This window comes from Salvelinus namaycush, chromosome 14 (genome assembly GCF_016432855.1).
Source record: "Salvelinus namaycush isolate Seneca chromosome 14, SaNama_1.0, whole genome shotgun sequence".
Taxonomy (NCBI): Eukaryota; Metazoa; Chordata; class Actinopteri; order Salmoniformes; family Salmonidae; genus Salvelinus; species Salvelinus namaycush.
This window is the reverse complement of record NC_052320.1, coordinates 33207128-33233844: the sequence shown is the minus strand read 5'-3', so window position 1 is coordinate 33233844 and position 26717 is coordinate 33207128. Positions and strand designations below refer to the sequence as shown.

The following is a 26717-nucleotide window of genomic DNA, read 5'->3' as shown; positions in this document are numbered from 1 at the left end:
CATTCTGATAAGGCATTTCAGATTTGCATATGATTTTTCAAAAAGTAGATCACTAGATCCAAAGTAACGTCAGTTAGAACTATATTTTTCTTAAGGTTTAGTGTAGCTTAACTTCTTTCAGTGTGAAGTAGTTGGTCAATTATATTTTCAGAGTAGCTTCCCCCAACACTGACATCACCATTCAGCATCATTCAAGGTAAATTGCATCTAATAATCCTACCGTCTGCACTGGTCCTGTTCTGCTTGTGCTCCCGGAGAGCACTTACCCAACGAGCACGGTCGACCCTTGAAATTAAGACAAAGATCAGACACTCAAATGATTAAAGAACATGGCATTGTTAGTAGAAACTGATTGTATCAGTTAGTGGTGCATTCCAAAGCATGGGGAAAGCGGGTGAGGAGATTGATTATCAGTTTCACTTTTGGTAAAGATGCTCTACAGACTATCCTAACTCTGACCCTTATTCGAAACCTAACCGTAACCCTAGCAAGCAGTTGCTTATCAACAGATAATATGACCATCTGTAGAACATCTACAGATGGACTATCCAAATAAGGTGTGACCCCACTTTGTTTCCAAAAATGCTAGCCATGATATTCTGGATTTTGCTAAATTACTAGTTAATGAATTTTAAGCTAAAACTATCCCTATAAACATGTGGTATAATGCAGTTACAGTGCATTCGGAAAGTATTCAGACACCTTCCACATTACAGCCTTATTCTAAAATTAAGTCGTTTTCCCCCCTCATCAATCTACACACAACGACAAGGCAAAAACAGGTTTTTTGAAATGTTTGCAAATATATTAAAAACAAACTGAAATATCACATTTACAAAAATATTCTGAACCTTGACTCAGTACTTCGTTGAAGCACCTTTGGTGGCGATTACAGCCTCGAGTCTTCTTGGGTATGATGCTACAAGCTTGGCACACCTGTATTTGGGGAGTTTCTCCCATTCTTTTCTGTAGATCCTCTCAAGCTCTGTCAGGTTGGTATTTGGCATTTTATTAGGATCCCCATTAGCTGTTGCACAAGCTACTCTTCCTGGGGTCCACACAAAAACATAAGACAAAAACAGCTCAAGGACAAAACTACATACATTTAAAAAATAAAAAAAATTAGGGCACACGTAGCTACATATCAATGCATACACAAACTGTCTAGGTCAAATAGGGGAGAGGCATTGTGCCACGAGGTGTTGCTTTATCTGTTTCTTGAAACCAGGTTTGCCGTTTATTTGAGCAATATGAGATGGAAGGAAGTTCCATGCAATAAGGGCTCTACATAATACTGTACATTTTCTTGAATTTGTTCTGGAGACTATGAAAAGACCCCTGGTGGCATAAGTGTGTGTGTAAGTTGACTATGCAAACAATTTAGGATTTTCAACACATTGTTTCTTATAAAAAGAAGTGATGCAGTCAGTTCTCAACTCTTAGCCAAGAGAGACTGGCATGCATTGTATTTATATCAGCCCTCTGATTACAATTAAGAGCAAAACGTGCCACTCTGTTCTGGGCCAGCTGCAGCTTAACTAGGTCTTTCCTTGCAGCACTGGACCACACAAACTACTGGTTGCTCGACATTTGCTTTCTCTCCAGTATTGAATAGTTTACAGTCCGGTTGAAATATGATTGATTATTGATGTTAAAAACAACCTGAGGATTGATTATTAAAAACGTTTGACATGTTTCTACAAACTTTACGGATACTTTTTGGAATTTGTCAAGCCTTGATGACCTGCCTAAGGCTGTGTAATACTGAACATAACGCACCAAACAAATGGAGTTTTTTTTATATAAAAATAATCTTTATCGAACAAAAGGAACATGTGTGTAACTGGGGTTCTCGTGAGTGCAAACATCCGAAGATCAAAGGTAAGCGAATAATTTTATTGCTTCTCTGGCTTTCGTGACCAGGTGTTCTTAATGTTTTGTCTAGTGAAACTAAAACACTTGGATTGCTTTCGCTGTAAAGCATATTTTCAAAATCTGACACGACAGGTGGATTAACAAGCTAAGCTGTGTTTTGCTATATTGCACTTGGGATTTCATGAATATAATTTTTTTTAGCTTTTTTTTATTTATTTGGCGCTCTGCAATTCAGCGGTTGTTTATGAAAATGATCCCGCTAAAGGGATCCGTGCGTCAATAAGTTAAGGAATGATTTGTATCAAATACAATGCTCTTAGTTTTAGAGGTGTTCAGGACCAGTTTATTACTGGCCACCCATTCCAAAACAGACTGCAACTATTTGTTAAGGGTTTAAGTGACTTCATTAGCTGTGGTTGCTGAGACGTATATGGTTGAATCATCAGCATACATGTGGCTTTGTTAATGCCAGTGGCAGGTCATTGGTAAAAATAGAAACGAGTAGAGGGCCTAAAGAGCTGCCCTGCTGTACACCACACTTTACATGTTTGACATTAGAAACGCTTCCGTTAAAGAAAACCCTTTGAGTTCTATTAGATAGATAGCTCTGAATCAACGATATTCCGGAGGTTGAAATCCCATAGCGCTTAAGTTCTCAACAGGTTATGGTCAATAATATAAATTTCAACCAATCATCAGTCATTCGTGTCAGTGCAGTACATGTTGAGTGCCCTTCTCTATAAGCATGCTGAAAGTCTGTTAATTTGTTTACAGCGAAATAACATTGTATTTGGTCAAAAAAAGATCTGCTGTTAGAACCAGTAAAGGCCGCTTTACCACTCTTGGGTAGCGGAATTACTTTGGCTTCCCTCCAGGCCTGAGGACAAAGACTTTCCTCTAGGCTCCGATTAAAAATATGACAGATGGAAAGCTACGGAGGATGGTGGCTGACTATAGCCAAGCCTAAATTGTCAATGATTTTTCCACCTCTCCTACACTAACTTTCTCTTTCATTATTACATGTATTTTTTTATGCATGAATATAATTGCTCACTGTTTGTCGTGGGCATTTCCTGCCTAAGTTTGCCAATTAAATAATAATTAAAATAATTGGCAACATCAAATGGTTTTGTGATGAATAAGCCATCGACAAAAGATGGAGTTGAATGTCTTTCTGCCCATAATTTCAAGTACAAGTTTTTTTCCATCATTCTTTATATCATTGATCTTGGCTTCATAATACAGTTTCTTCTTTTTGTTGAGTTTAGTCACAATCTCAATTTGCAGTAAGTAAACCAGTCAGATGTCAACCATACAGTTTTTCAATTCCTCATCAATCCATGGAGCCTTAATAGTTCTAACAGTCAGTTTCTTAACAGGTGCACGTTTATCAGTAATTGGAAGAAGCAATTTCATAAATTCATCAAGTGCAGCGTCTGGATGCTCCTCATTAATCACATCAAACCCACAAATATTTTTAATATCCACAGCAAAATCTTTTGTATGATCTCTTATACACTATTTTAGGCCCAGCTGTTGGAACTTTGGTTTTCCTAGATCGCCACTATATTGTGATCACTGCATCAAATGGGTACGGATATAGATTTAGAACAAAGTTCTACAGCATTACTAAAGATGTGATCAATACATGTGGATCATCTTGTTCCTGTAGTGTTTGTAAACACCCTGGTAGGTTGATTAATAACCTGAACATGATTACAGGCACTGGTTACAGTGATAAGCTTCCTCTTGAGCAGACAGCTTGATGAAAACCAGTCACTATTCAGGTTCCCAAGAAAGTATACCTCTGTTTACATCACATACACTATCAAGCATTTGACACATTATTTAGATACTGACTGTTAGTACTTGGTGGCCTATAGCAACACCCCAAAAGAAAAAAGGCTTTAGATGTGCCATGTGAACCTGCAACCACAACACGTCAATAAACACAAAGATTTTCTCTAAGCATTACAGGGATATGGCTCTGAATATATACAGCAACTTCTCCCCCATCAGCATTTCTGTCTCTTCTATGAATATTATATCCTTGTATTGCTACTGATGTACCAAATTAATTATCTAAGTGAGTCTCAGAAATGTCTAATGTGAATGTTCTGATGTTAGCAAGTTATTGATTTCATTAACCTTATTTCTAAGACTACATATATTGATATGGACCATTTTCAGCCCTTTCCTGAGTAGCTTATCAGAGAGACAAAGCAATACATAAAAATAAAAAAAACACATTCAGCAGTCCATTAATCAATTTGTGTGTGCGTGCGCTGCGGGGTTACGAACCCATAGGCTAGGCTCTCATCACTTGCAGGCTTCTGGAGGGAGGGTGGACAATGAGCCTGTCGTAGCGGATGTACGCAATGTCCCCACACACTCTGGCACCTTTCATGGCTGGGATCAGTGCTTTCCTCTGGCGCACAGCTTCAGGATAGTCCTCGTTGAGGAAGATATACGTTCCTCTCCAGTTCTTGGCTCTTTGGCTCTCGTACCCTGGGAGAACTGCAAACTGTTCTTCAGGTCCTGGACCTCTGGTCAGGTCGTCCATTCTTTTATTAGTAGAATCGACGAGTATTTGGACAAAACACTTGAAACTATTTTCTTGTTGTAACAACTGCTTATATGTCTCTTTTTGTTTGTTTAAAAGATCCTTCACGTGTGATAGAGAGACACCACTGGCACTGTCCTCAACGGTACTCCCGCTGGCTTTGGTCCTTGTCATGGTAGCTAGCAACGTATGTTAGGCTGTTACTCCTCGCAGTTCCAGAAAGGGCAGGTCACAGGGAAAATTGAAAACATCAGGGATCTACAGTCACAAACCCGGGACAATCTGCAGTCCCAGCCACAATGGCTAACCGCGTCGCGGGCTGCGTTCAAGAACACTGCACTAGCTTGACGTCCAGCTAGCTAGCAGCGACGCCAAATAGCTCCTCAGACCCGTCCTTAGTCGGCAGGATCACTGGAACAATACAAGCAGTCCCAGCAACTGATGCCAACTGCGTCGCGGGAACCAATATAAGCTAGGTAGCTACCAAGAACTTTCCAATATACTTTTAAACAAACAAAACCGAGCTCTTCCTCGTACAACAGGAAGTGACGAAATTAAAGTCTACATAGCTGGATGGGGAGCGTCGCTGCACAGCTATTTTCAGGTCTCGCCAGAGATGCTTGATCGGGTTCAAGTCCGGGCTCTGACTGGGCCACTCAAGGACATTCAGAGACTTGTCCCCAAAGACTCTTCTGTGTTGTCTTGGCTGTGTGCTTGGGGTCGTTGTCATGTTGGAAGGTGAACGTTCACCCCAGTCAGAGTTCCGGAGCAAGTTTTCATCAAGGATCTTTCTGTACTTTGCTCCGTTAAGCTTTCCCTCGAGCCTGACTAGTCTCCCAGTCCCTGCTGCTGAAAAACATCCCCACAGCATGCTGCCACCATGCTTCACTGTAGGGATGGTGCCAGGTTTCCTCCAGATGTGACGCTTGGTATTCAGGCCAAGGAGTTCAATCTTGGTTTCATCAGAACAGAGAATCTTGTTTCTCATGGTCAGAGTCCTTAATATGCCTTTTGGCAAACTTCAAGCGGGCTGTCATGTGCCTTTTACTGAAGGGTGGCTTCCGTCTGGCCACGCTACCATAAAAGCCCGATTGGTGGAATGCTGCAGAGATGGTTGGTCTTCTGGAAGGTTCTCCCATCTCCACAGAGGAACTCTGGAGCTCTATCAGAGTGACCATCAGGTTCTTGGCCCCCTCCCTGACCAAGGGCCTTCTCCCCCGATTGCTCAGTTTGGCTGGGCGGCCAGCTCTAGGAAGAGTCTTGGTTGTTCCAAACTTCTTCCATTTAAGAATGGAGGCCTTTGTGTTCTTGGGGAACTTCAATGCTGCATACATTTTTTGGTACCCTTCTCCAGATCTGTGCCTTGACACAATCCTGTCACTGAGCCCAACAGACAATTCCTTCAACCTCATGACTTGATTTTTACTCTGGCATGCACTGTCAACTGTGGGACTTTATGTAGACAGGTGTGCCCCTTTCCAAATCATGTCCAGTCAGTTGCATTTACAACAAATGGACTCCAATCAAGTTGTAGAAACATCTCAAGGATGATCAATGGAAACAGGATGCACCGGAGATCAATTGCAAGTCTCATAGCATAGGGTCTGAATACTTATGTAAATAAGGTGTTTGTTTTGTTGGAATACATTTGCAAACATTTCTAAAAAGCCCCCCACACCTGATTCAGAGGGGTTGGGTTAAATGCGGAAGAACCATCAGTTGGACAACTGACTAGGTACCCCCCTTTCCTAAAAAACTGTTTTTGCTTTGTCATTGTGGGGTAGTGTGTGTGTAGATGGATTAAAAAAATAATTTTAGAATAAGGCTGTAATGTAACAAAATGTGGAAAAAGGGAAGAGTACTTGACGAATGCACTGTATATGCGTTAAGACTTATCATGAACAACTGCCTTATGATGACCCTGACTAAATACAATTCTGATAACATAAGCCTTAAGACTTTAAAAAAATGACTCATACATGCCTGTAACCAGTTGTTGACATGTATTGGACTGAATGAGAGTGAAAGAGCTAGTGATACCTGGACTCAGCGACCAGAGCGATCTCCTCCGGTCTCCCCTCGCTGTTCCTCGACATCAGCAGCCGCAGAGACAGGTGGGCGGAGCCTCCCTTGGCGGGTGGTGATGTCCGTCCCTCCATCTCCTCCGCCGATTCCACCTCCACATTCACCAGCGTGGCATAGTCCATCACCACATAGCTCTCGTCACTGGACACACGAATTACATGTTCATGTGTGTTTGAAACATATCCTGTACATGCATGTATAATATCACCACACACAGTACCAGTCAAAAGTTAGACACCAACTCATTCAAGGGTTTCATTTTTTAAACAATTTTCTGCATTGTAGAGTAATAGGCTGAGACAAAACTATGAAATAACACGTATGGAATCATGTAGTAGTCTGAAAAGTGTTAAAACAAAATATATATATATTTTAGATTCTTCAAAGTCACCACCCTTTGCCTTGACAGCTTTGCACACTATTGGCATTCTCTCAACCAGCTTCATGAGGTAGTCACCTGGAATGCTTTTCCAACAGTCTTGAAGGAGTTCCCACAGATGCTGAGCACTTGTTGGCTGCTTTTCCTTCACTCTGCGGTCCAACTCATCCCAATTGGGTTGAGATCAGGTGATTATGGAGGCCAGGTCGCAGCACGCCATCACTCTCCTTGTTCAAATAGACCTTACACAGCCTGGAGGTGTTTTGGGTCATTGTCCTGTTAAAAAACAAATGATAGTCCCACTAATCCCAAGCCAGATGGGATGTCGTATCGCTGCAGAATGATGTGGTAACCATGCTGGTTAAGTGTGCCTTTAATTCTAAATAAAATCACTGACAGAGTCACCAGCAAAGCACCCCGACACCATCACACCACATGTGTAGATCATCCGTTCACCTACTCCTCGTCTCACAAAGACGACGGTTGGAACCAAAAATCTCAAATTTGGACTCAAGACCAAAGCACAGATTTCCGTCGGGCTAATGTCCAATGCTTGTGTTTCTTGGCCCAAGCAAGTCTCTTCTTATTGGTGTCCTTTAGTACTGGTTTCTTTGCAGCAATTCGACCATGAAGGCCTGATTCACACAGTCTCCTCCTGAACAGTTGATTTTGAAATGTGTCTGTTACTTGAACTCTGAAGCATTTATTTGGGCTGCAATCTGAGATGCAGTTAACTCTAATGAACATCCTCTGCAGCAGAGGTAACTCTGGGTCCTCATTTCTTGTGGCGGGCCTCATGAGAGCCAGTTTCATCATAGTGCTTGATGGTTTTTGCGACTGCACTTAAAGAAACGTTAAAAGTTTTGAAAGAATGACTGATCTTCATGTCTTAAAGTAACGGACTGTCGTTTCGCTTTGCTTATTTTAGCTGTTCTTGCCATAATATGGTCTTGGTCTTTTACCAAATAGGGCCATCTGTATTCCAACCCTACAACTGATTGGCTCAAATTCATTATGGACTAACTAATGAAGCTGGTTGAGAGAATGCCAACAGTGTGCAAAGCAGTCATCAAGGGAAAGGGTGGCTACTCAAATATGTTTTGATTTGTTAAACTATTTTTTGGTTACTACATGATGCCATGTGTTATTTCATAGTTTGTCTTCACTATTATTCTACAATGTAGAAAACAGTAAAAAAAAAAAAAGAAAAACCCTTGAATGAGTTGGTGTCCAAACTTTTGACTGGTACTGTATACAGTCAGGTCTATAATTATTGGCACCCTTGATAAAGATGGGCAAAAAAAAAGAAGTATATTATACTGATACAATTTCACAAGTCATAAAAAAATTATTATATATATATATTTTTTTTTAAATCAGGGGGTTAAAAATTGCCACCCCTTTTCAATACTCTAGCACCCTCCCCTCATGAGGATAAAAACAGACTTTTGCTAAAAGGTTGTGAGATTAGAGAAGACATTGTGTTGAAATTAGAACATTCCGCCATACAGAATCTTTCCAGATCCTTGACATCCTTCCTCTGCACTTATGAACTGCTCTCTTCAATTAAAACCATAGGTTTTCAATTGGGGTACAAGTCCGGAGACAGATTACCATTACAAAATGTTGATTTTGTGGTCAATTAACCATTTTTGTAGATTTTGATTAGTGCTTGGGGTTATTGTCTTGCTCTAAGATCCAACAGTTGGCATGACTACGGAGTAGGCAAAAGCACAAACAGATCTGGGACCAGGCTTCTTTCGACAGTCATTGTGACCTGAAGAAGATTGTAAGATTGCCTCGAGACACAGTTTTGAACATGACACCAGCACACTGGCATATCGCTTCCTCTCACCGTTGACATGGATATAGCCTTCTCACTCAGGGGCATGGACACACACACATGCTGACTGGAGTCTGCTGAACAGACATGATGTAAGGGGGTTCTAGGAATCCCAGGCATGCTCAGCAACATTTTCCCTCCCTCTATCCTCTCCTACCTTTCATGACAGGTCACAGCTGGCCCTACTCACCCCCCCCCCATGTTGCTAGAATCCGCCCTGGGACAAATGTTTTATGGACGGAGGCCAGAATTAAAAATCAAACCACATTGCGCCGACATCAAACTGCACTTAACTTTTAATCTCAGCCCATAAAGATTGGTATTGTCAAAGGCTGAGGCTCTCTCACCTCTTCTTTTTGGTGACGATGAGCACGTCGTTGAAGAGGAACAGGTAGTAGCTCCTGTGGCTGAAGGCCTTCCAGAAGATACTGAGCTCCTCAGTGCAGACGGCCAGCTCCCCGCGCTTCTGCAGCCACCGTGATGACGACACCAGTGGGAAAGGCTGAGGACAGATTCAGGTTTATTTTATTAATTAAAAAAGGTACTCAGTCACAACACATTTAAAATAAGATGGCTCAAACAATAAGTATAAATAAACTGGTAAAAAAGCTAACAAGACAAACAAAAATGTATCTTGAAATGTAGAGCTGTGAGTGAAGGTCTGCTTGGCCGTACCTTGATCTTGCCAAACTCCATCTGCTTCTGAATAGTGTACATCTGTTCCGTCCTCTCCATTCGCCTTGCTCCGTTGTTGCAGCTATTCACCAACTGATGGGATGAGAACACATGTAACAAAAGTAATACATTTTACTTAGATCTATTTTGGTTGCACAATGCTCAGTAATCCAACACACAGCAAAGGAAATGTACTGTGCATTCAGACCTGGACTTTTTCCACTTTGTTACATTACAGCCTTATTCTAAAATGTAAACTCAGCAAATAAAAGAAAAATGTCCTCTCACTGTCAACTGTGTTAATTTTCAGCAAACTTAACGTGTAAATATTTATGAGCAACAAGATTCAACAACTGAGACAAACTGAACAAGTTCCACAGACATGTGACTAACAAATGGAATAATGTGTCCCTGAACAAAGGGGGCGGGGTCAAAATCAAAAGTAACAGTCAATGCAACTGGTGGCCACACCACACCAATGTCAGAACGCTGACATTCCGGTCTTGCAGGAATTCACGCACAGAACAAACATGGTCACATTGTCATGCTGGAGGGTCATGTCAGGAGGAGCCTGCGGGAAGGGTACCACATGAGGGAGGAGGATGTCTTCCCTGTAACGCACAGCGTTGAGATTGCCTGCAATAAGCTCAGTCTGATGATGCTGTGACACACATGGCCTGGGGCAGCAAGTAGCCTAGTGGTTAGAGCGTTGGACTAGTAACCGAAAGGTTGCAAAATCGAATCCCCGAGCTGACAAGGTAAAAATCTGTCATTCTGCCCCTGAACAAGGCAGTTGTTCCTAGGCCATTATTGAAAATAAGAATTTGTTCTTAACTGACTTGCCTAGTTAAAAAGGTCAAATAAAATTTAAAAAATTAACGCCCCAGACCATGACGGACCCTCCACATCGATCCCGCTCCAGAGTACAGGCCTCGGTGTAACGCTCATTCCTTCAACGATAAACGTGAATCCGACCATCATCCCTGGTGAGACAAAAAAAACACAACTCGTAAGTAGAGAGCACTTTTTGCCAGTCCTGCCTGGTTCAGCGATGGTGGGTTTGAGCCCATTGGCGACGTTGTTGCCGGTGAAGACCTGCCTTAGAACAGACCTACAAGCCCTCAGTGCAGCCTATTGCGGACAGTCTGAGCACTGATGGAGGGATTGTGCGTTCCTGGTTTAACTGTACCTGTCCCGCAGGTGTGATGTTCGGATGTACCGATCCTGTGCATCTGTTGTTACACGTGGTCTGCCACTGCGAGGACGATCAGCTGGCCGTCCTATAGCGCCGTCTTAGGCGTCTCACAGTACGGACATTGCAATTTATTGCCCTGGCCACATCTGCAGTCCTCATGCCTCCTTGCTGCATGCCTAAGGCACGTTCACGCAGATGAGCAGGGACCCTGGGCATCTTTCTTTTGGTGATTTTCAGAGTCAGTAGAAAGAACTTAGGACACTAAAGAGTCTTCATAACTGTGACCTTAATTGCCTACCGTCTGTAAGCTGTTAGTGTCTTAACGACCGTTCCACAGGTGCATGTTCATTAATTGTTTATGGTTAATTGAACAAGCATGGGGAACAGTGTTTAAACCCTTTACAATGAAGATCTGTGAAGTTTGGGATTCTTACAAATTATCTTTGAAAGGCAGGGTCCTGAAAAGAGTTAATTAAATAAAAGCTCAATCTACACACAATATCCAATAATGACAAAGCAAAAACAGGTTTAGAATTTGCCACTTTATTAGCAGAAATACCTTATTTACATAAGTATTCAGACCCTTTGCTATGAGACTTAAAATTGAGCTCCGGTGCATCCGGTTTCCATTGATCATCTTTCAGATGTTTCCACAACTTGGAGTCCACCTGTGTTAAATTCAGTTGATTGGACATGATTTGGAAAGGCACACACAACTGTCTATATAAAAAGGTCCCACAGTTGACAGTGCATGTCAGAGCAAAAATCAAGTCATGAGGTTGAAGGAATTGTCCGTAGAGCTCAGAGACAGTATTGTGTCAAGGCACAAATCTGGGGAAAGGTACAAAAAAAATATTTATGCAGCATTGAAGTTCCAAGAACACAATGGCCTCCATCATTATTAAATGGAAGAAGTTAGGAACCACCAAGACTCTTCCTAGAGCTGGCCGCCCGACCAAACTGAGCAATCGAGGGAGAAGAGCCTTGGTCAGGGAGGTGACCAAGAAGCTGATGGTCACTCTGACAGAGCTCCTGAGTTCCTTTGTGGAGATGGGAGAACCTTACAGGACATCCATCTCTGCAGCACTCCACCAGAACTTAACATGAACTTAACATGAAAACAAGATTCTCTGGTCTGATGAAACCAAGATTAAACTCTTTGGCCAGAATGCCAAGCGTCACATCTGGAAGAAACCTGGCACCATCCCTACGGTGAAGCATGGTGGTGGCTGCATCATGCTGTGGGGATGTTTTTCAGCGGCAGGGACTGGGAGACTAGTCAGGATCAAGGGAAAGAGGAACGGAGCAAAGTACAGAGAACTTGCTCCAGAGTGCTCAGGACCTCAGACTGGGGCAACAGTTCACCTTCCAACAGGACAACGACACTAAGCACACAGCAGTGGCTTCAGGACAAGTTTCTGAAAGTCATTAAGTGGTCCAGCCAGAGCCCGGTCTTGAACATCTCTGGAGACCTGAAAATAGCTGTGTAGCGACGCTCCCCATCCAACCTGAGAGGATCTGCAGAGAAGAATGGAAGAAACTCCCCAAATACAGGTGTGCCAAGCTTGTAGAGTCATACCCAAGAAGACTTGAGGCTGTAGTCGCTGCCAAAGGTGCTTCAACAAATTACTCAGTAAAAGGTCTGAATACTTATGTAAATGTAATTTCAGTTTATTTTTAATACATTGCAAAAATGTCTAAATACCCATTTTTTCTTCGTCATTATGGGGTATTGTGTGTACATTGAGAAAAAAAACGATTCAATCCATTTTAGAATAAGGCTGTAACGTAACAAAATGTGGAAAAGTCAAGGGGTCTGAATACTTTCCGAATGCACTGTAAGTTGCTACAGCGCCAGGGTACAGCTGTAGCAGTACTGCAACATACCAACAATACACCATGCACGATTAAGTTAGATGTATAGAACAATATGACAAATCAAAATGGATGTCTGTTGCGGGCCTGTGAAGCGTTCAAAAAGGTCGATATTTAGAAATGTTGGAGGACGGACGAAACAATGAACATGCAGGGTTTGTGGAGCAGCCTACCTTACTGATGGCCTTCAGGGCCCACACTGCAGCAAAGTGTTCCGCCGTTGTGTCTAGAGTTTTCTGACAGATCGTCTGGTTGGGAGAGAGAGATGGATGAGGTTGGGGAAGGGAAGCTCTCCCAGATACTACAAAACCACCTACTATTGCCCATCCGGATTTCAACCCCTGGATGCCAGACGTCGCAACTGGTTTACCCTGGGAATCTGCTTATAGAACAATGAATACCTCTAGGCCCTATAGTAGTAGCCTAGTCGGGTCACGTCGACAGGAGAGACTCCTGTCCGTAAGGATACACAATCCCTCTACAACAGGGGTTTCCAATGCTGGTCCTGTGGATGTACAGGGTGTGCAGCAATTAATTCCTGCCCAACACTAACGCATCTGTTTCAAATAATCAACTAAACAATTAGTTGAATAATGAGTGTTGGTGTTGAGCAAAAGCCTGCAGACCCAGCAGCACTCCCCAGGACTGGAGAACCCTTTCCTATACCAGTGGCAGGGCTTTGACTATTATTGGTCTGGTGTCAAATCTCTCCATTAGGGTGCGCCCAAGGCCTCTCTGCAGTGTGTCATAGCAATTCAGCAATGTTTGAATCTCACGGAGCTCTCTCCTTGAGGGACATTACGAGATCAGAGGAAAATACCTAATTTTCTCCTCACTTACCCTTGACGTTTTGAAAAGGAGGATGCGAAGAATCAAGACAGACTTTTGGGATTCACCTGTTGACTCCATCATAGAGGAATCGTGAGGGACTTACATCTAATAGCAGCGGCAGCCGGGTGACTCTCTGCATTGGAAGGATGAGGAAGGAGATCATGGGCAGGCCTTGAGACTCGCCACTCCCCTCAATCCGTTTCAGCACCTCCTTAAAAGCAGTGTTGCTCGTTCTGAGAGAGACACACACACAAGGAGAGAAGATGAAGGAAGCCAATATAAGTCATGTTTGAATCATATCAACATCCTTTAATACTTAGCCCAATCACTGATCGGACATGACTGGATTGGTATAACCTACGTAGTGGAAAACTTGATTTTCATTTATCCAACCATTTAGATTTGGTGATTTGATTACTTTAAGGAAAGGATGCGAAGTGATGCATGTTAAAAGGATTTTAAAATCAAGGTTTCTGTTACTGGCCCTGTTCGATTACTTCAGAAATGCATACTTCTTTTCAACTTTACCTGATGTAATCACAGAGCTGAATTAGTTTGATTGGATAGGTGTACTCTCACCAATCTCTTACAGATCTGTACTTGATGGAAGGATGCATTTCTGAAGTATTCAAACAAGGCCCTTAATTTGTCCCCTACTCACAGCAGCTTCTGCAGCGTCCTCTGCTGGAAGGTCTCGTTGGAGCAGTACACGATGTAGGGCTCAAAGTGGTGGGCGGCGTGGTTCTGCACTATGTCGCTGATGTCCTGGATCACCACGTTGTGATGGTGACGCCTTTCAAGGTCGTCAAAAAACCTGTCGAGAACAGAACACATGCATAACTGCCCCCTTCCCTCTCTAACCATGATAAGAGCTACTGTACCGGAGCAGCCGTTGAATAATAACCGAGGTGACTAAGGCAGTTACGTGCAGAATATTCCAAGCGCAGCCTGCAGCAGCATTGCACAAAGGTTGTAATTGACCTCTTAGTGCTGCCCTGAAAATGGCACTTGTGAGCTTTTGATTGCTTAGACTTTTACAGTTCAATACCTGAGACTGATAGCTTGTCATAATGCAGGGTCTCCCCAAACTCCATCCTTGGGCCCCCCCAGGTGCACATTTTGGGTTTTGACCTAGCACAACACAGCGGATTCAAATAATCAAAGCTTGTTGATGGGTTGGTTATTTGAAAATCAGTGCTAGAGAAGAAAAAAAAAAGTGCACGTGGGGGAGGGCAGGAACCAGGACCCAGTTTGAAAAACCATGTCATAATGAACAGATCTAAAGACGGGTGGAGGGAGGGGGGACATTGATTTTATTTGGTCGTGAACCGATATTGGAGATAGCAAATGTAAAAACAGTTGTTTGTCCACTTTCAAAAAGGCATAAGGTGGTAATAAAATGTATGTTCCACTATCTCAGAGTGCACATTAATGAAAATAACACAATCTACTACTCTAAATGTGAGCCAGGAAAGCATTCAAAGAAATCAAAACACAATTAGCTAAGCTAGTGAGGACAATGATGTATTACTTATAGGGCTGGGCGGTATACAGTATTTTATGATATACCGGAAATGGGAGGATGGTTTGGATTTTTACTTTAACTTCTATACCGGTATTTGAATGTTTGGTTTGTTAAATGTGATATACGCCATGTGTACTTTACTTCGCTACTTGGAGTGGCAGGTAGCCTAGCGGTTAGAGTGTTGGGCCAGTAACCGAAAGTTTGCTAGATCGAATCCTTGACAAGGTTAAAAAAATAAAAAATAACGTGTCGTTCTGCCCCTGAACAAGGCAGTTAACCCACTGTTCCTAGGCCATCATTGTAAATAATGTTTTTAACTGACTTGCCTAGTTAAATAAACTTGAGTCATCTCTCCACTCTTTCGCTCAGTGCCGCTTTGCACACAGACCTAGGCCCCTGTCACTCAAGGAGCGCATTTGATGTTCCTCAACCACGAGACATTTGCGTTCAGTCTGCATGGGCAATGCTGCACATGATGACAACAATGCTGTTTTCACTTTACTTCTTAATATAAATCCACTAGCGTTCTATAATGACACTGCTAGTTTGTCTTTTCCTTAGCAAGTTGCCCTAAATCTTGTGAGTCGCTAATTGTTAGCCGCTAATGCTAATAGCTAGCTAATAAATGTACTGAGTAAGAGCAAACATAGCTAGCTAATACAGCCTGATGGTGTAGACCTAAATCAGCATGTTGTTTGTGCAACAGTGTCTTCTAAATCAAAGAAAAATATGCAAAGCAAGAACATGTTAGCTACATGAAGTAGCTAAGAGAAAACATCCAATGTAGCCAAAGCTTATAGGGTCCCCTAGGAAACACTTAAGTTCCTACCCTGTCACAATAACTCCTCCCTGGCATTTTAATTCGTTGTCATCTCAAACACTGTATTATAGAAGAGTGATTCTATTTCCATGATTCCAACAGTTTTGCTCTAATTCGCAAGTCAAATCGCAACATTTGGTTAAAAATAAATCCTAGATTATTTGCCCATATCGTGCAGCCCTACGTGGCAGTGTGGAAATTCTCTCAATTGAGCAGTGGTGTAAAGTACTTATGTTCAAGTACTATTTAAGTCGGGTTTTTTTGGTATCTGTACTTTAATATTTCTTGACAACATTCCCAAAGAAAATATCCTACTTTTAACTCCATACATTTTCCCTGACACCTAAAAGTACTTGTTACATTTTGAATGCTTAGCAGACCAGGAAAATTGTCCAATTCACACACACTTGTCAAGAGAACATCCCTGGTCATCTACTGCCTCTGATCTGGAGGACTCACTAAACACAAATGCTTTGTTTGTAAATTATGTCTGAGTGTGCCCCTGGCTATCCGTAAATTAAAACAATTAAAATGGTGGCATCTAGTTTGCTTAATATAAGGAATTTGAAATTATTTACACTTACTTTTGATACTTAAGTATATTTAAAACCAAATACTTTTACTCAAGTAGTATTTTACTTGGTGACTTTCACTCGAGTCATTTTCTATTAAGGCATCTTTACTTTTACTCAAGTAGGACAATTGGGTACTTTTTCCACCACTGCAATTGAGTGCAGAAAAGTGAGTGCTGAAATTTGTTTTGGTTGAAGTTGAATTGAAGAGTATAAAACGATCAGAATGCAGAAGGGCTCATTGAAATCACTTAGGATCACTCACTACTCATAAAGCAAATGTAGAACTTATTATTCAACAACTAAAAACACCGTCAAACCGTCCAATATTTTTTTCACCCAGCCCTAGCTTCTAATAGTACAATTTCCAATGTGCCAGTAGATAGTAAAGCTACAGTTGTTACTTCCAGCCCCACCCATTACAGGGACTCATTTTTTGCTGACAAACCTTGAGTAAACTGACACCCAAAACAACAGCTCAACTGAAGCAGCAATGTCACACACTCCCACACGATAGTCGAGCAAACCCTGTCAAGACAAGTTCCACCCATCAGTTTCATTAGAACTGCGCACTTTCCATTAAATTTTAACAGTGGGCAGCCGCATAACGATTTGTGCAATTGCCATTGACAGAGACTAGATCAATTTTCATTCAAAAAGCAGCAGTAACAAACAATAACAATGTAGCCTTGAACGCGACATTATTAAGCTCTGCTGAATACAACCTGACCTACTAGGCAGTGGAACCGGTTGAGCCAGCGTGTCTAAACACGTTCCGTGAGTCCTTCCAGGAGACTTGCTCCTGTTCAAATTCCATCGGAGGCTGCGTTTACACAGGCAGCCCATTCTGATCTTATATCCCACCAATTGGTCTGTTGACCAATCACATCAGAACTTGTTCAGAGCTGATCGGTCAAAAGACCAATTAGTGAAAGAGATATCAGAATTGGGCCAGCTGTTTAAAGGCAGCCTAAATGAACCCATTGTGAACCTTTAAGCTGGGCAAACAACCAAATCTAAAATGGGAATAACAGTACAGTATTTCATTACTAACAGATTTTTTTATTCACAGATGTTTCAATGTTGTGTCAATGTTTGTCCATACAAGCATTTCCAAAACATTGATAACATCAATCATTTTGCTCTAGGTATGTCTGTTACTAGTCCTAGCTAGAAGAGCCAGGTCTGCTAGCTTTCATTGAACCTCAGATAAGATGCAAATTCACTCTTAGATGGCCTGTAGTTTCTCGGAGATCGAGCAAGATAACTGAAATAATGATTTCCACCATCAAAGTCACATAAGTAATGAATGACTTGACTGACCAACAACAACCTAAAGCTGAGGGTCAAGGAATATGTTGTTTCAGCCTCAGCCTGCACTTCTGAATGCCTCCAGCTGCTCAGTTTGTGGAATTTGATGCTTATGGTGAGATCTCCTAGTGCTAGCCTAGTCCAGATATGCGTGCGCTTCAGCCAACTGCTCAGCTCTGACTATTATGCATTGGTGATACAAATAAATCGATAGTTACATATCTGGATATTATTTATGACGATATAGTGTATCGCTTTGACAATATAAATTGTGCTAGTTGGCTGTACCTGCGCCAACACAACTGAGAATGCCAACAGTGTGCAAAGCTGTCATCAAGACATAGGGTGGCTACTTTGAAGAATCTCAAATATATTTTGATTTGTTTAACACTTTTTTGGTTACTACATGATTCCATATGTGTTATTTCATAGTTTTGATGTCTTCACCATTTTCTTACAATGTAGAAAATAATTTAAAAAAATAAAGAAAAACCTTTGAATGAGTCAGTGGGTCCAAACTTTTGACTGGTACTATATATAGGCCACGGCCCCATTTGCCACTAAATAACCTCACTATTCCAATTGCAGGCCAGATAGAAATGTTGTGACCTTCATACTGAGACCATCCTAACCCAGCAGTCTCCAACTGGAGTCCGGAGAAATATAGTACCTTTTGCTGACACCTTCGATGACAGCAATGTTGGAGAAGAGGTGGTGGTGCTCTGTGGCAGTTATGGTCTTCCGCAGTGCCTCACTCCCTTTGAAGTGCCTCACCAGGATGCCAAGGCTGTGGAGGTACGAGAACTCTGAGGTGATGATCTCAAAGATGGCCTGCCAAAACCACATGAGAGAATGTCAGTGGGGAAAAAGGCCCCTTATATGGCAGGGTGAATCCTAAAAAGAAGACCTGTATTGTGCAATGAACAGTAGTGAAAAAAATATATTTTAAAAACCCAACAATTTCAAAGACTTTACTGAGTTAGTTAGGCGAGCTGGCGAGCTGGTTATTGTCATGCACGAGACTGCCAGTTTCTGTAAATTGACCGTTAATTAACAAAAACAGGTTTAGCATCTACAAGCCTCCACACATACAAGCAGCTGCTACGTGCCATCTACATTTTAAAAAGTCTAATAAATCAATTTAATATACACATCACAATAAATCCATTATTTTAGTCAGGTTAAAAGAAACATTATGTATTTAAGAAGAACAGAATGAGTTGGCCTACATTATCTGGCTATGTGCCATAAGATGACAAGATATGCTTATAAGTCCCATGACAATTTTATTGTAAGAAGAATAGAATTAAACTTAACTGAATAAAATTGAAAGAGTATTTTTCCCATTACAGAGCGAGTGCACGTACGAAGTGGCTATGTTGAGCGTAAAAGTGATAATTTGAAAACAGGTCCTATATGCTAGATTGAGTTATCGGCAACTTTAGTTGCAAATGATAAACCTTATATGTTTTGATCTAAGAAATTCTTTGGGCTGCATGATGCGATCATAGGCCATTGATGATTTGAGAAAGTAGCAAAAAAAATTAAGTGATCATATTTTGACCCAGTCTATTTTCAATGTAATCTTGTCTTTAAAAATCATTTTACATATTAGTAATTTAGAATGGCTTTTCCGCAAGTCTGTTTTGTAGGCTACTTGGGTTTTATAGCGGAGCATGTGCTTAATATGAGCAGCTGAGAAATATTATAAGAACATGTATCAACCACTGATATTCCTGTCGCGCAGTTACATGTTTTCGCAATGAAACATTTCACTAAACTGTTTGACAGCCCGTCTGTGCGCTCAAGAAAGGAATAAAGGAGAAGATGGAAATGCATGGTGGTGAGATATTCTGTATAGCTTATGGTAATGTCACAATTCATTCTTAAAATCCCTATCACTAGGCTATTCAAAATCAAATTCGTTAATTGTAGGCAAACCCTGCACAATCAACAAACCTAGGGCTATACGCCTAGGGCTATACGTTCTTTCCCAGACTCGTGTATAGACATTTAAGTGTAGCATAAGGTAACCAGTCAATCCAGTATGCATAATAATACTACTACAGTCCACACTCAAACGTGATTACTTGAATGTTAGTTTTTGGAGTATATTTTGGGGCTTGGGCTCATAAGCCCTCATATGGAGGTTTTGAATTAATCACCGCTGTCTATTTCATTGTGTTAGTGTAAAACATGTTTGTTTTTTTGTGGATGTTTCAAAACATGGCTCAACCTGCTGTTGAAGTTTTTTCTTCAAATTGATCATCACTGTGAGGAGAGTTGTAAAAGTACTATAGGCCTGCTGTTTTGATAAGTGTTTGATGTGATTTTCAAATGCATTTACATTGATGTCAGAGGTTAGAGGGACAATAGAGCCCTGAGTACCAGGTCATTAGGACCTGGCGGTCATTAGCAAGTTGGGTACTACCAAAGCATGTCCAAAGTGCATAAAATGAGATTGCATGATTCAACAGTCACATGGAATTTTACTGCGGTCATGACTCATTACTGCCAGTGTGGCGGTAATATGGTCACCGCAACAGCCCTAGTTACAGTTCATATAAAGGAAAATAAGTCAATTGAAATAAATTCATTAAGCCCTAATATATAGATTTCATATGACTAGATACAGATATTTATCTGTTGGGTCACAGATATCCTTAAAAAAAGGTAGGGGTGTGGATCAGAAAACAAGTCAGTATCTGGTGTGACCACCATTTGCCTCATGCAGCTCAACATCTCCTTTGCATAGAGTTGATCAGGCTGTTGATTGAAGAGTGAGATAACATTCCACAATGGCTGTGCGAAGTTGCTGGATATTGGTGGGAACTGGAACACGCAGTTATACACGTCGATCCAGAGCATCCCAAACATGCTCAATGAGTGACATGTCTAGTGAGTATACAGGCCATGGAAGAACTGGGACATTTTCAGCTTCCAGGAATTGCGTAAATATCCTTGGGACATGGGGCCGTGCTTTATCATGCTGAAACATGAGGTAATCGCGGCGGATGAATGGCATGACAATGGGCCTCAGGATCTCATCACGGTATCTCTGTGCATTCAAATTGCCATCGATAAAATGCAATTGTGTTAGTTGTCCGCAGCTTACACCTGCCGATATCATAACCCCACCATGGGGTACTCTGTTCACAACATTGACAAACCGCTCGCCAACACTATGCCATACATACTGTCTGCAATCTGACCAGTACAGTTTAAACCAGGATTCATCTGTGAAGAGCACACTTCTCCAGTGTGCCAGTGGCCATCGAAGGTGAGCATTTGCACACTGAAGTCAGTTACGACTTCAAACTGCAGTCAGGTCAAGACCTGAAGCTGGATGTAGAAGTCCTGGGATGGCGTAGTTACACATGGTCTGCGGTTGTGAGGCCGGTTGGATGTACTGCCAAAATCTCTAAAATTACATTAGAGGCAGCTTATAGAGAAATGAGATTCTCTGGCAACAGCTCTGGTGGACATTCCTGCAGTCAGCATGCCAATTGCACACTCCCTCAACTTGAGACATCTGTGGCATGGTGTTGTGACAAAACTGCACATTTGAGAGTGACCTTTTGTCCCCAGCATAAGGTGCACCTGTGTAATGATCATGTTGTTTAATCAGCTTGATTTGCCACATGGATTATCTTGGCAAAGGAGAAAATGCTCACTAACAGGGATGTAAACAAATGTGTGCACAAAATGAGAGAAATAAGCATGTGTATATGGAACATTTCTGGGATATTTTATTTCAGCTCATGAAACCAACACCTTACATGTTGCGTTTATATTTTTGTTTAGTGTCTTTACAAATATAGCGGTATACATATACAAAGGTCTGAGCAGATCAGCATTCAAAGATACAACTGGATGCATACTGCTAACGACAATAATTAGCAAACAGCAGCAATGATAGAGAACGTAGCATCGCCATTTCGTTTGTTTCATTCGCAGACACGTCCCTAGAGTTAACTATTATAGTAAAATAACCTTACAAGATGTGTAAAGGATTAAATGGGATAATAATATTGTGAATGGGATGCAAAGGCCACTTGTTTGGAAACCAAAAAGGTCACTGAAAGGTGAAACTATTTTGAAGAAAACTTTTCTTTTTAATGACGTCTACTATGTGTTCCCAACTTGTATGGGAACAAAATGTTACACATCTTTTACCATTTTGAATGGACCGTGTCCAATTCATACACAATAGAGAGCCATGCCTGTACATTACAATGTTTAAAGGACACTAATGCAATAAAATATATGGACTAAAAGTTGAGCTAGCTATAGCTTTACGCATTCGCCTTACAGAAGATGTATCACTGAAATCTAGTTTGAAACTCAGCTAGCTGCTTCTAAGACTTTTGAGAAGGGTGACCGTGCTATTGACATTACAGGGTTAGCCAGCAGGAGTGGAGGGACTAAGTTAGCCAACAAATGGAGGGAGTGGCTGCATTTAGCACACAGAGAGCGTACCGGGTGGACTTTGATATTTAGACAATAGTGTGTTCTGACTACCAATAAAAGAGTCCCAGGGCTGGCACTCTCAAAGACCCTGCTGTAAACTCAAAACAGAGTCCCTTACCTCCTGTCGCTTCCGCTCCTCAGCAGAGATCAGCTGAAGAATGTCGTTATCCTTCACCTGAGGAAGATGTTCACAGCAAAATGATTAGTACATAAACTGGCTGTCATTACATCATAGTCAGGTCCATCAATATTTGGACATTGACCAAGTTATTGTTTTAACTGTCCACCACAGCATATTGGAGTTGAAATTAAATAATGAATATGAGCTGAAAGTGCAGACTTTTACATCCAAATCTGGTGACTGGTGTAGGAATTAGAGCACTATTTATATGTGGTCCCCACCTTTTTTTAGGGACCAAAAGTAATTGGACAATTGGCTACTCAGTTGTTCCATGGCCAGGTGTGTTTTATTCCCTCATTCATTCACTTACAAGTAAGCAGACAAAAGGTCAAGAGTTGATTAAGTGTGGCATTTGCATTTGGAATCTGTTGCTGTTAACCCTCAATAGGAAATCCAAAGAGCTGTCACTGCCAGTAAAGCAAGCCCTCATTAGGCTGAAAAATCTAAACACACACATCAGCGAGATAGCAAAAACATTAGATGTGGCCAAATCAACTATTTGGTACAGTCTTAAAAAGAATGAACGCACTGGTGAACTCAGGAACACCAAAAAGACCACAGAAAACAACTGTGGTGGATGACAGAAGAATTCTTTCCCTGGTGAAGAAAACCCCTTTCACAACAGTTGGCCAGATCAAGAACATCCTCCAGGAGGTAGGCGTATCTGTGTCAAAGTCAACAGCCAAGAGAAGACTTCACCAGAGTAAATACAGAGAGTTTACCACAAGATGTAAACCATTGGAAAGCCTCAAAAACAGGAAGCCCAGATTAGAGTTTGCCAAAAAAACATTTTTAAAAAGCCTGTACAGTTCTGGAACATCCCATGGACAGACGAGACAAAGATCAACTTGTACCAGAATGATGGGAAGAGTATGAAGGGAAGGAACTGCTCATGAGCCAAAGCATACCACCTCATCTGTGAAGCATGGTGGAGGTAGTGTTATGGCGTGGGATTGTATGGCTGACACTGGAACCCTTGTATTTATTTATAGATAATGTGACTGCTGACAAAAGCAGCAGGATGAATTCTTAAGTGTTTAGGGCTATATTATCTGCTCAGATTCAGCCAAATGCTTCAAAAACTCATTGGACGGCACTTTACAGTGCAGATGGACAATGACCCGAAGCGTACTGCAAAAGCAACCCAATACTTTAAAGGCAAAGAAGTGGAATGTTCTGCAATGGCCAAGTCAATCACCTGACCTGAATCAAATTGAGCATGCATTTCACTTGTAGACAAAACGCCCCAAGAACAAGCAGGAATTGAAGACAGCTGCACTAAAAGGCCTGGCAGAGCATCACCAGGGAAGAAACCCAGCAACTGGTGATGCTATGGGTTCCAGACTTCAGGCAGTAATTGACTGCAAAGGATTATGTTAGTTTGTCCAATTACTTTTGAGACCCTAAAATTGGGGGGCTATGTACAAAAATGGTTGTAATTCCTACACGGTTCAGACAATAATTGACAAAGATGAAAGTCTACACTTAAAGCACATCTTGATTGTTTCCGTTCAAATCCATTGTGTTCGTGTACAGAGCCAAAATTATGCAAATTGTCACTGTCCTAATACTTATGGACCCGACTGTTATATGTTGTTTAAGCAGTATGACAGAGCACGCAGTCAGAAAATTGGATCCATATGGGAATGCAATTGCACTGAAAATGTTGTAAAATGCAGAGTTAAGATGGAATTGAGCCTCTATTAATGAAAATGGCCAATACTGTCAGGCGAGTTGGTTTTGAATTCATTCATAAATAATGGTTCAAATAGAATTGAACACCACCTTTTCATTTAAAACAGTATATTTGTCTTTATGGAACTAGGCAAGTATAAAAAGTTAAATGGAAAATGATAACAGTTCTGTTCCTAAAATCTTTAATTTGAAGTCTTTGAGTGATATACTGTGACTAAGTTGAATTGAAGAGTGCAAGTTATTTTAGGATGTTTTTAGGCCACATTGTCATAAACGCAGTCAATGCATTGTTTACTTCACAAGGCTTTCTGTAGAGCTTGAATTAAAATTCTAAGACAGCCACAAAATAATTAAGATTGGGTTCAAATTTCAGAAACCCATCCCTTTTATTGCCTTCGTTAAAGCGTATGATCCACTCCGAAGTTCGGTGTTGATGCACAGTCACACAGATATCTGCTGTCAGGGTTCAGACCCCACATCTGTGCCCCTACCAGTCCCTGCTGGCCTGGAAGACCCCTCTGCTCCTCCCTGCTTACCTGTTGTAGCGAGCTCCAGGTGACCTGCGCTGGCCTGTAGCTCTTTACCACTATGGCCTGGTCCTCCCCAGGTGGCTCCACGTGGACAAAGTCATCATCATCCGCAATAGTGGTGGGCTGCAGCCCCCGCTCCCTGATCTCCTGGTACAACCGAGGATCTACGGCCAAGAGAAACGAATTGGAATAACTTTATTGTTCCATGCAATGTTGAAATGGCTTTTGTAGTTATGTGATACTGACATGGAAAATGTTGAAATGTTTGAAGAACTTCAAGTCCTCACTTGACTGTCATTAAGAACACTTAATTTGGCACATTCAGCATGGTTACATGGACACAATAAGACGATTATTGTGGATAGTCAGATTAATGTACGTTACATGCTTTGCAAGAAGAACGATTTCCCTAACAAGCCTGTATACAGTACATCTGAAATCAGGCTACTGATGGGCCTTTTGATACATGCAAAACATTGGCTTTCTACCACAATGACCATGTTATTTTTGCGAATACTATTTAATTTGGAGTTGGGACATAGTTCTCACATATACATTTTAAGATGCATATACGTTTTTCCGCACTCACTTTACTTGCGCACAAGAGCGAGGATTGCGCTACCGGTGCTGGCATGTGCATAGATCAAATATACAGCTGATTAAGCGTTCCAGTACCATGTCCTAATAATTCAAAAGATTGCTCAGAAAACCAGGTGCTTTAAAATCGGCATGTTTACTTTATAACCTTAACGTGATTAAGATAAGCAGATCGAGGTGCTTACATGACTAATACCATACTCCGCCTTCTGCCATAATCAGTTTAATATTGAATTATTAGTGTGCATGTTAACGTACTTAATGAGAAATATCCAGTATCTCTAGGAGCAATAGTTACGATTTGTCGGGTTGAATATTTTCTTAGCCATAAAATAAGCTTTTAAAACATGTTTTTATCCAGGGTTTCCCCATTTTCTGCCTGTGGGATGCCATTGTCCATTCTAGAACACAGGCACACGAGTATCTCCCACTTCTACAGGCGGAAAATGGGAGACCCTGGATAAAAACGAGTTTTAAAACGCTCATTTGATAGCGAAGGACACATTCAACCCGACGAATCGTAATTATTGTTCCTAAAAATACTGGATATGCCTCTAACGTTATTTTGGTGAAGTAGTTTAGATTTGGTTGATCAAGGACGCCAGGCTACGGAAGTTTCCGCAACGAGCCATCTGTCTAAACAATGGCTCGTTGCAGGACAAAGCCACATGCTAACCAGGAATGACGGTCAACCAACTCTATTTGAACTTCAAGAAGTGAATTGAAAATAAATGACAGAAATCTTCACTCGAAAGAAATAATGCGCAATTTTAGATTCATGAACTGGATTTTGATTAATCCCCTGACTTTCCCATATTTAAAAATGTATTGAATAACAAAGATGCTAACTGTTTTTTGTCATTTGATCTTTTCCTGTCATCTGCTAGCCTGGGTGCCAGTCTGTTTCTGCTCTTTTGCAAACTTATGCAGAAATACACTGGCATGACTAGTCATCTGGATCTCTAGGGGCAAAGCCCTGTCAGCCGGGAGGAGTGACACATAAGTACCGTCTTTGAATGAGCCCCCGTGCCTCTGGTTCCTCTTTCTCCCCAAGGTTCTCTAGAAAGGAGATGGTGGAAACATGAGTTAATCATAGAACAGGCATCATCAACTAGATTCAGCCACAGGATGATTTTTTCTTGAGCGGATGATCAGGGGGCCGGAACATAATTACAAATCATTTGTAGACTGCATAAAGCCCAAACATAATATTTGGCTAAGACATCATTTCAAACCTTGCTTACATTGGTATACAATCACATACTGTATATCTCACGATTATGTGTGGAAATACTTTAAAACATATTTCAAAAAAGAAAATCACTTGGAGCTGATTTGCTGGTGTTCTTACAGTCTTGTCCCCCCTCCCGGCAAAAAATCAAATAAAAAAATAACTCGCCCCGGGAAAAATTTGGCCCACGTGCCACCAGTTTGTGAACATTGTCACAGAGGAATGAATGTAGGAGAGGGCCTCCACAGAAGGACATGGAGCCCTCTCAATTTTGTCAGTATGTTTTGCTCCATGTTAAAACCATAGTGCAGGACTTCCTCGACTGACAACACTAACAGTTTATGCATGGGAAGCTGTCCTGGAAATTTGACCTCACTAACTAAAAAGATGGCTTCTAACTTAGGGACTTATCACCAGCACTATGGCACTGATGACTCAAGACAGCTAGGTTGCTGAATAGACAC

General features: G+C 41.4%; 1 protein-coding gene across 1 annotated transcript in view; it reads right to left on the bottom strand.

The window, feature by feature from the left end:
* arhgef16 (Rho guanine nucleotide exchange factor (GEF) 16) overlaps nucleotides 1–26717 on the bottom strand; it is a 36196-nt gene that overhangs the window by 3006 nt on the left and 6473 nt on the right. Inside the window, exons 3-13 of the mRNA XM_039008442.1 lie at nucleotides 26030–26081; nucleotides 24432–24589; nucleotides 22138–22194; nucleotides 18220–18380; nucleotides 13983–14135; nucleotides 13425–13554; nucleotides 12664–12738; nucleotides 9421–9513; nucleotides 9093–9247; nucleotides 6479–6664; nucleotides 221–285 (exon numbers count right to left, since the gene is read on the bottom strand). Of these exons, the coding sequence (XP_038864370.1) occupies nucleotides 221–285; nucleotides 6479–6664; nucleotides 9093–9247; nucleotides 9421–9513; nucleotides 12664–12738; nucleotides 13425–13554; nucleotides 13983–14135; nucleotides 18220–18380; nucleotides 22138–22194; nucleotides 24432–24589; nucleotides 26030–26081 (1285 nt within the window). The remainder of the gene's footprint in view (nucleotides 1–220; nucleotides 286–6478; nucleotides 6665–9092; nucleotides 9248–9420; nucleotides 9514–12663; nucleotides 12739–13424; nucleotides 13555–13982; nucleotides 14136–18219; nucleotides 18381–22137; nucleotides 22195–24431; nucleotides 24590–26029; nucleotides 26082–26717) is intronic.